Here is a 10,861-nt window from a genome sequence, read left to right as displayed (position 1 = left end):
TAATAAAAATTTTTTAAAAATCAGCATAATGGAGTACAAGAGGTCTTTTTATTTGTCTTGAGGCTTGTCAATATTTTATCTCAAATATTACCTAGTAAAAAAAAAAAAGTCAGATTTAGAAAGTGTCTTTTCAGAGGCAACTAGAGATGTGCAAGGAAGGCTAATTGGATTTACAGAAAAATCAAGATTGGATGTTCTGTTTTAATGCTAAGGCCATTTTATCAGGTTTTACATCAGTTTGCAATCAACCATGCCTAAAACTGGGCCAAAATGATCAACTTACTTATTGAGGTAGTACCATTTACTGGTAGATCATATGCAGGATGGGCCTGAATATTCTTCACTAGTCTCTCATTTGTATCAGGAGCCTTTACAGCAGTGGATGATGGTGGAGGACTTAAAGTTACAGATTCTGTGCTTGATGAGCTCGATTTTGAAAGCTGACAATAAAAATAATAATTAAAAAAAAAATAAGATGAACTCTACTTATTACAATTATCTAACTGAAGACTAAGTTTTCAGGAATGCACTTTCAAACATTTTTGGTTTTAGGAATCTACTCACAAATATATGCTTTTCATTTTCTAGCAAGACATCTTAAAAATTGATTGCTAAAATATTCAAAATTGCCTCAAGTGCACACACACAGAAAGGAGTTCAAGAGACAGGGGCCTCTTAATTTTCACATTTCGTGGCAACGTTATAAACATCATTCCTACCAAACTCAGACTTCTCAAAAGCAAGACAAAAGGAGCCAGGTTTCAGCAGAAGCGTATCAAAGATAGCTCAAGAAGGAAGAAGACCTAATAAACGACAATCAATCATACTGGTGCAACCAACTAATGATCATTCTTGATTTTCTAGAAAAATCAAAATATTCCTCAGGATAGCCCAGTTTTGTTTCGCATGAACTTTTGTAACCTGAGCTTATTTAAAGAGAAACATACATTTATCTTGCATTGTCTGAAGGCCAATGCACTTAAACTGAACAACATTTTACAGATTTGTGTCAATCGTGAGAATAGAGTTGCAAAATAAGATTAGCTGGGATGGTATTAAGGATCTTTCTTTCAAGTAGTAGTATTCTGTCAAGATTCTAAAAAGACCATGCATAACAATAATTAGTATAGTATACCTGCTGTAAGACTTCTTTAGATTCTTGTTTTCCAAGATTTATTTTCTTAGTGTCAGTCTCTGGATGTTCTTCCTCTTCTTTAATCGGAGATCCCACAAGTGCATGTAATGGGCTAGACCGTATCCCTTGTACACTACTGCTCACTGTGTTTCTTTTTACTGGTAAGGCAGTGGTGAGCTGTGGGAGAAAATCCAAACCCAAAAGGTAGGACTGAAAATCCAGACCTAAAAAGCAGAAGCGAAGGGTGAAACACGCAGGTCAAAAACCAAACCCACACACCAAATCAAACCCACAAGTAAAATGCCTGCACACCCACACAAAACAAATAAACAAAAAAAATCACCCAAAAACGCACCCCACAAAAACTAAATCCCTAAATCTGACTTATACCGTCACTGTCCTTATGAAAGTAATAAAGCATGAAAAGCGTCCATATATCACTATAAATTGCATAAAGGAAAAACAAAATCACTTTAGGACCATACTCTTGGATTTCCTGTTACCATGTTGTGTCGTAGTACCCTCAGTGTGTTAGACAGTTTCCAGAAAAGTTCATTCGTTTCACTGTCTCCTTTCATCATTTGTTTATTTTCAATGATACAACAAAATTAGCATGTAAGAACTAGCATAGGCCTCCACAGGCTTACCACTGACAAAGAAAAATATACTGAAAGTATGTTTACCATCTCCTTTTCCTTGAGGTTCTTCATTCGCTTTACTTGCAATAATATCTACAAAGTACCAAAACATAGACAAATTAAGTGTTTATTAAATGAAACCCACATCAATATTCATATCATTGCATCAAGTTCATAATCAAAGACAAATTAAAATACCAAGTAAGTACAGCAGTCAGTAACACACGAATGTCAAAATGTCATGCTATATGCAGGTGAATGATGCTTTGCAAATTTCAGTATTAGCAACTTACCATCTCTGACTGGAGAAAACACATCTCCTAAACTACTTCGACCGAAATCATCAAAATTATTTAAATCAGCACTTCTCCCGTAATCTGTTTCTTTAGATGGAATCACATCCAAGCTGCAACTATGGGGAAAGCCTTAAAAGGACAGTAACACTCAGTTAGTAATTGACGTTTTCCAAAAATAACATATGTTATCCCTAAACAATCTCACAGCAAGCATGATGCCTGGTAAGTCCAGCAAGCACTTTAGAACCTTCTACGGATTCCAGTTAGAGGGTCAACTTTAACTTCTACATTTGGGCTGTCATTGCAGGTGAATACAACTAAAAGCTAAGATACTTATTAACAAAAACAAGATATAGTCGGATTCCTTTCCTCTTTTTGAAAAGGAGAGTTATCAAACTGGAGCATGCACTCATTTTCAGATAAATCTACGTGATGGATGCAGCAAATTTATGGTGTATCAGATGAAATGAAAACTAGTGAATGCACCTTCCGCTAAGAAGGTGATCACATTCAGATGATCAAAATTTAAATTTATGATGAGAAATCTGCTTCACTGGGGCCATTAAGCATTCTAAGGGAAATTCTATGAAACGTCTCTTTTGAAGCTTACCTGATGTTAGGATATTCTCTACTTATTTCTAATATTAGGAAATCAGAGTGGGGTTACAGTTGCAGACAAAAGAAACTTGTTCCTAGACCTTTCCCCACTCCACCCTCAAGCCCCATCCCTGACCCAATCCGGGGAAGAAAAGTTAGCTTTTGTACACATGGTAGCAGGGACAGTTGTCTGAAGAATGGAAGCATATCTTAAATCCAAAAAAACCCCAGTATTCAAACTACAGTTTTTAGATGAGGAATACATGGAGAAGTGAATTGAGCTGCTAAGATAACCACCTGAATAACTTTCACAATTTAGTATGTTTGTAAACCAGATTAGCACTGTAAGCAAGCCGCTATTCTGCCCTCACTGAACTCCTAACTCTAAAAGTGCCTAAATTTTGCTTGTATAAGTTAAGATCTAGGCAAAGAGCGTTAGTGCTGTGCAATCCATAAATAAATCTCCTATAAATAAGTCACTTGCACATACAAAAGCTTTACTTTGTACCTACTTTAATTAAAAAATTAAACAAACCACTGTTCATAAAACCTGTAACTACTTCTCTATGTGGGATTACTTGTTCAAGTGATCCAAATGTGACTGGATGACTACAATTAATTATGTCAAAGTATTTAAATAAACTGGGACTTGAGTCAGGTTTAAGATTTCACTTTTAAATGTATTAATATAGCACATTTTCCACTCCTTCGGATGTGTCAGTTGTGACACATACATAGGATTGCACTTACTAGTTAAGTAAGTACTTGGCGAACTGAGTCAAACTAGAAGTGCAGTATCAACCTGTGCCAGAATCTACAGAGGATCTACATGGAAAAAGTATAATATAAAATAGGGCAAAACATGTTTTGTATATTTTTACCCATTCCCAGTAATCTAAATGTAGTAAGTACCTAAACCAGAGGTCGGCTGTTAAATAGGAGTTTATGGGAAGCCAGCTCAAAGTATATCCAAACTTCTCATCGCATTCTGACTTCATTTATACTTTTGTACTTCAAAATACCTGTGACAAAAAGCCCCAGTCCATTTATAAGCTGTATGAACAGATGGTTTTTTGTTTTAAATAAGCTATCAGATCACTTTAGTGAAGGCCCCTTATTCCTCCAAAGTTAAACCCCCTAATATCAGGGTCTAGAAGAATTTCCACAGAACAAATGCAGTTTGTGGTCTCTCATCCATTCCCATTTTTAAGTTTAAAGACCGTATCTTCTGAAGCATACAGAGGTCTTTACTTCTAAAGTGAACATTCAGTTTAATGAAAAATATTTGGTTTACTTGGTAAGCCTTTATTTTCTTAAAACATTTACTTATTATGCATGGTCCTATTTAAGGGGTAACAGCCATTACATCTTCAAATAAAGATAATAAATCATACATTTTAACTGAAATAAAATTTCCACACCATTCAGTAATGCTGATTAGCAACACTTCTTGCATACATAGGAAGCATTCTACTTCACCTTGTACTTCACTGCATACCCAAGGGAGGTCATTAAAACACATCTCTATGGACTGTAGTGGCTTATTGCCTAATTACTGTTGCTAGACGTATTTCTTCTTATTTAAAACGGGAGGGAAAAAGTGCTGTTGCATTAAAATGGACTGAGGATTTTTTCAAGAATCAAACTAACGGTGTTACTGATTTGACCATATTTTCAGAACTCTTGAATTAAATAAAATTTTAAGAGTACATTTCACACAGTGGCAGAATTTTAGAATAATGCTCAGAATTCTTATAAAGAACTTGTTAATTTCAGAAGCATAAATAGCAAGTACAGTTATACAACTAATCATACTTCAACTATATTTAACATCTTTCCTACCATGTGATATTGGAATCATGCCTCATACAAAAATACAGTTCAGTTCTCACTTGGGTTTTTGGACTAGGTTTGGTTTTTTTTCCCCCCTGTGTTTTGTTTGGTTGGTTGGGTTTTTTAGATGACGTCTGTTACTCCTGTTTATTAATAGAATTACAAACCATTAGCTCTGCATTCCGTACATTGTGTCAGAAAATACATTATGTACATAAGGATAATCTACAAGTCAGAATGCAGACGACAGCCCCACAATATCACCATGGAGTTTTCTCCTTTAAAGTTTAAATACATGCTTTTGCTTCAAGACCACAATTTTAGACTTCACGTGTCTAAAGTTTGTAATAGGACCCAATTCACTTCCCACAGTCTCACAGTATGTCTAATATAGTAGGGAAGGGATAAGAAGGTGCAGATGTGCAAGCACGTACGCACGGTTCTTTCAAACAAATGCCCTTCCCTCGGTGAAGTTTTTATACTGTAATGGTCAAGGCATGAAATATTTCTTCCATCTTCTACATTATGCCAAATGGGTATAAAAGTAGGAAGAAGACGCTACCTGTTTTCTCCTGAGGAACCTCTCCTCCCTTATTCTCATTTGGCAATGTCAGATGAGACGAAACTGTTGCTGATGCTTGAGAGGCAACATTTTTGATGCCAATATTTTGAATTCCTCCAAGATTACTACCAGCTTTGACTTCTACTCTTTTGCATACAGGTTTATTTGAAGAACCCATAACATTAGACTGAAGAAAAAAACAGATCAAATTAAGAGAAGTTATTATTCCTTCAGCTAAAAGTAAAATACAAGCTAATATTCCTTCTGTTTCAAAATACTAAAAAAATTCAGTTCAAGTTGCAAAGGTTGCCTAGGAGATATACCTTTACAAATATAAAAAAAGTATCTTAACGTAACTTCAAAGAACATGGGAAACATCTGTATTATTACATGAATATTGTGTGGACCTGCAAAAAACAGCAACAGAACATATGGTAACAATGGAGTGACCTGGCACGAGCCAATTTTGATCCTAGGCTTAGGCATAGGAAAAATAAGATATTACATTACTAGGGACTCCAAATTGTAAAGGAATAGTCAACCACTAGCAGCAAGTGTGCTGGAAGAAGAGGAAAGTCTCAGAGCAGTAAAGAATCCACTTCAAAGGTTCTCTCCATCTCCACTGAATGCACACATGCAGTTTCTGGATAGAGTAGAGCCTAATTAAGTCTTGGAAGAACCTCTTAAGCCTTCTCTATTATTTAATCAACTTCTTCACTGTTTATATGTGCCTGCAAAAGACCATATATAAGACCATGCAAAATACCTCAAGACAGGCAGCTGTGTCTCTTCCCCTTAAGTGGAAGGGCCATTGCAGATCTTTCTGCTACTGCCTACAAATCAATCTAAGGTGCCACAAACTGATCTGCAATGGCAGCATATTCACACCAGGAAATTTAAGCCTAAAGTTTCACTCATTTCTACATTGAGGCTAGGGGTGGGGGGTATTCCACATTAAAACCCTCTAAAATGGCATTTAAGACTGAGCAGTTTATGATTTCTATGTTGGTATGAACCACTTTTGTTGGCATCTATAATGCTTAGAAATTTAATGCTAATTTTGTTTTTTAGAACTTAAATTTATGCTTTGCTTTCATTAATCCACATATTGAGCAATAAAAAGGAAGTTTTTTTTACCTTTGAAAAAGTGCTACTGAACTGAACACGTATGCATTTCACACAGCCTTTGTGAGCAATAACTGTTTTCACTGGTGATGTCAGTTGTCTTAAGTCATACTGGCAGATTTTTCCCCGGGAACATCCTACAGCCAAAGTAGTACCATCAGGCATGAAGTCTACTGTTGTCAGAGGAAAATCAGCTACTATTGTTGTCAGTAATCTTCAGTAGGAGAAAGGACAGGATAAAGAAGCTTTTAGAGAAAGTTAGACTTTTCAAAACAGAGTACCTAAAAAAAATATAAAAGCTTTCATAATTCAGCTACAGGTCAGTCGTTCCACTTCTCCAGTGCCAAGTAAATTCAGTGAAATATCTTATGGAACAGTGGATTAGGCTTATACTAAGTGCTCATGCTTAACAAATTAAAGACTGCATATGCCCCAAAAGATTCCACCAGGACAAGATCAAATTGCCTTCGTAACAGCAGTTCTGACACCAACGTTATTTACTGGTATCATTTCCAGCAGCAATCATACTACATACATCCTCTAGCTTCCCAAGCCTATCAACTCTAACCTTCCCACAACTCTGGGAAGAACTTCAGGTCCTAGTTTGCATCCTTCTACTACACCCCCTCCAAACTAGAGCCAGACTCCTGCTTTTATTCAGCTAGAGCACAACCCACATGACACCACTTGCCATCCTACCCTCTTACTACACAGCCCCATCACCTATGCCCCATAATTCCTGCTTTTTCAACCAATACCGTCCCATATTTAAGGCTCACTATCTCAGCAGCTTTGTGCACCTTACCACAGCTATGTCTTGTATCTTGAACTAGAAAAGCAGGCTGCAGGTCCTCACAGGCTGTACTGCCCCTCACAGAAGCTAATTGCTCTGTATCAACAAGAAAAGCCCATATGCAAGCTCTTGGGAGAGGTCACTTACATATAGCACCTCGATTAATTCCCACATGCCTTGGTTTTTTTGATTGTTTGGGGGGTTTTGTTTGTTTGGTTTTTAAATAGAAAAGCAAAAAGGTCTAGGGGACAGGTTCTCCAATAGTGATACACCAACCACCTCAACCATTCTGAATGTAGTCTGAATTAAATATTTCATGTCATAGTTAAGCGTGCTTTTTCAGTTTATAAAAACCAAGTAAGGATCCTTCTAAAATCAAAAGGTCTTTAATATACTCACTTTTTACTTGAAGTGTCATAGAGAATAATTCTTTTGTCCAAACCTACAGTTACAAGCAGCAGCTTATTGACTGGAGAAAAGCAGATTTCTGAAGCTGGTGCTTTATGAGTATTTTCAAAATTATGATACGGGTTCTGGCTATTTACATCCCACAGAGTTACATTTCCACTGTCAGAAACACTGCCCAGCAAGGATTTCTTAAAGGATGAATATTTCAAGTGTCGAATAGGCTGTAAAACAGACATAAAAATATGATTCATAATACAGCTATTAAACACCATATTAAATTATTTTCTAAGCACATGAACACATTAGGAATACAGATGTTACATTAAGTTAAAGTAGTTTACAAAGGCTGGCCACTCTAAAAAATTTAAAAAAAAAAAAAAAGTTCATTTCACATTACAATGCCATTTTTGCTGTCAGGGGGCAGACTTTTTTTTTTTGTACCAGTATGGGGTACCATATGAGCTGATCAGCAAAATGAAGGACAAGAAAAAAAACTTCCAGAAAAGTTTCTTGATTTTTCAGCAAGTATCATGCCATCATACACACTACAAAAAAACCACACCACATCTAAAATTAAAGGAGTGAAAAGCTACATTATTTCACTGATTGGTCTCCTGCCAAGAATGTTAAACTTAATTCCCCTCCACTGATTTTAAGTACTTGGATACAAGCCAATTTGATAGGACGCATAGACTCCAGAGTTATGCAAGTATGTAGGTCCCGCAGAAGAACAGACTTCATCTTGTGAACTAGGACCACAGAAGATGATAATATGCCGGGTTTATCACATGCAGCCTTGCTATCACAGAGCCATGTAATACAGGAACGTAAATCGCCTTTCAGAAGCAGGTATTTTGTTTCCATCGTACTGCTTCAGAGGATCTTCCAGAACCTCACTCCTCCAATACTAAATTACAGTATTATTCAATTTCCAGATTGATTTTATTTATGACCCCTTTGCACTAATTCACTCCTCTGACAATAACGCCCTTACACTTAAATCGTTTCCCTAACTCTCCAGTGCTGCTTTTCCCTACTTTAATAAACAGCCACCTAACCTTCTTTCAGCCCTTACACTTAAATCGTTTCCCTAACTCTCCAGTGCTGCTTTTCCCTACTTTAATAAACAGCCACCTAACCTTCTTTCAGGCTTTATTTTGCTGTAAACAATAAGCGAGACTCAGTCTCCTAAGACTGGTTTTTCAGAACCATCACAGTCTCTTTGTAACTCTCGCAGTTTGAATCTTTCCTGAATATGGACAACCAAGATCTTATATGATCATCAAAACATTTTGCTACTGCCTTTACAAAGGCAATAACACTTGGTCCATTTCATACTCGTCCTGACCTATCCTAGACTGCATTTGCTTTTTTGTGATCCAGCCTGTTTTGGTTGCTCATTGCCATTCTACGATCAAGAAGCCCAAGTCCTTCTTTCCTTTGGGAATTTTCAAATCCTAGTCTAATACTAAAAGCCACAGTTGTGACCTAAGTCTGGTACCTTGATTTCTATACTGTCATAGTTGTTCTCATGTCTATTATTTCAATCATTTTTAGATACAGTCTCAATCCTCTCTCTTACAGGCAACACCTTCCAACTGTGTCTCATCATAGCTCTACTTCTCAAATCATAAGCATTACTGAAAATATTAAACAAGATTAACTATAGATAACCCAAATACTGTTCTTGCAATATTACCTACTGTCTCCTTTCCTATAGCCAATTTCTTACCCATCCTCAATCCCTTTCTAAACCTCCATCCTCTGTAATATTTTCTCATAAGGCACTGAATCAAGTGCTTTACTCAAGTCCAGACAGATGAGAGCCATTACATTTTATTTAACTGAAAATGCTCTCAAAAAGCTATTACATTATTCTAGTATAATCCACATTGCAATACACTGTACTGGATTTTATCCTATTTCTCTCTTTAACTTCATTTTAATGCAGATATTTGTTGGTTCATATGCCTCCAACATAATTTCTAGCACTTGTATTGCATGTCTCACTGGAAACCTAATTGCTCCACAAAGAAGTGGCACCCTCAACTGCATATTCAAATAGGACAGAAGATGACTGTTTATAATTAATATGGTCCTCTACTGGAGATGATGGGAGACATTTTTATCAGCATTTTTCAGTTTATTTACATTTTAAAAAGAAATATTGAGAGACTCAGGAATAACAGTTTCAATTACGTACATATCTACATGGGAAACATGACTGTCCCTCACAGTTCTCTCACTTCTTCACCTCCAAATACCTTCCTTACTGCCCTGGCATCTGTTCATGTTCCACTTTCACCCTCCTCTGTTCCTCCTCCCCACCAAAATTACTCTCTCCTAGCTCTCCTCAAACCTCCCTTGCTATCCTACCAAGTCTCCTATTTTCTTTTCTCATTTTTCCTTCTAATCTCACAGGCCCAAGGAGAGTTCTCCATTTTTTTTCATGTACATACCTTCCCCATATTACTTCTGTTCCCCACTTCTCATTGAAGCCATGGTGTTTCCTCAGAGCAGCTTCACAGTTTAATTTCAGGTTGCCGATGAAGAAGGTGTGAGGAAGCTCCTATTCACTCCTCACTTTCACTGAATTATGTTAGCAACAAACTTCACTTGTTACAATGCAATTGCTAGATCAGACTCAAGGAACAGAGGCACTTAAATCTGTGCACACTTTTATGAGACAGTCAAATGCATCATATTGGCATCCCTGACAGTATGCTACATGTCCAAGTTTCAAATTCTTGCCCAGACAACTGGAGGCATGAAAGAACCTCATTTCTGAAAAGCTGCTTGACAAGACAAACCCAAGCCATTTCTCCCCCGCAAAGTGAGTCACTTAATTTTCTAAAAAAAAAAAACAAAAAAAAAAAAACACCAAACCAAAAAACCTTTATCTGAGAAACATCTGGATGAAAAAATACAGCTTTAAGCTTAGCACAGTTAGAAACAGCAGACAACCAAACCTCATATGGGAAAGCATCAAGTATTAAGATGCAGATGGTCAAACTACATCACTTAAAATAAGTCTTAGCTACATTTTCCTCATTTCCCACCCCACCCATAATCAAAGAGCAAATTAGAAACTGTACTTTAGAATTAGAATAGGCTTCATGAAGCATTCTGTCTTTATCTTTAAAATACTGACTCAACTCCACATGAATTTTATAACAAAACAAACAAAAAACCAACATGCTATCCAGTGTTCACTGGAGTGAAGTTAAAACACACATACAGCCACTATGAAAGCTGACAAATATACACAGAAAAATATCTTTTTTGTGACCCAGTGCTGCACGGGAATGGGACTCCTTGTACAGGAAGAGATGAACTATTATACTTGATCAGACATTTGAGCTATTTAGTCCTACACCATATGTATATATGTAACTTCTATACTGAAGTTCTGAAAAAGGTAAAAGGAACCCCTCCCCATGCACCACAGGAGACAGATCCAGGATAATCTAATGC

General features: G+C 36.7%; 1 protein-coding gene across 1 annotated transcript in view; it reads right to left on the bottom strand.

Annotated features, from left to right (window-relative positions):
* Positions 1–254: 254 nt before the first annotated feature.
* NEDD1 (neural precursor cell expressed, developmentally down-regulated 1) overlaps positions 255–10,861 on the bottom strand; it is a 19,743-nt gene continuing 9,136 nt past the window's right edge. Inside the window, exons 5-11 of the mRNA XM_009588108.1 lie at positions 7,379–7,608; positions 6,199–6,400; positions 5,062–5,248; positions 2,067–2,198; positions 1,804–1,866; positions 1,136–1,359; positions 255–440 (exon numbers count right to left, since the gene is read on the bottom strand). Coding sequence (XP_009586403.1) covers positions 255–440; positions 1,136–1,359; positions 1,804–1,866; positions 2,067–2,198; positions 5,062–5,248; positions 6,199–6,400; positions 7,379–7,608 — 1,224 coding nt within the window. The remainder of the gene's footprint in view (positions 441–1,135; positions 1,360–1,803; positions 1,867–2,066; positions 2,199–5,061; positions 5,249–6,198; positions 6,401–7,378; positions 7,609–10,861) is intronic.

This window comes from Fulmarus glacialis, unplaced genomic scaffold, assembly GCF_000690835.1.
Source record: "Fulmarus glacialis isolate BGI_N327 unplaced genomic scaffold, ASM69083v1 scaffold39120, whole genome shotgun sequence".
NCBI classification, from domain to species: domain Eukaryota; kingdom Metazoa; phylum Chordata; class Aves; order Procellariiformes; family Procellariidae; genus Fulmarus; species Fulmarus glacialis.
This window is presented reverse-complemented; position numbering and strand designations above follow the sequence as displayed.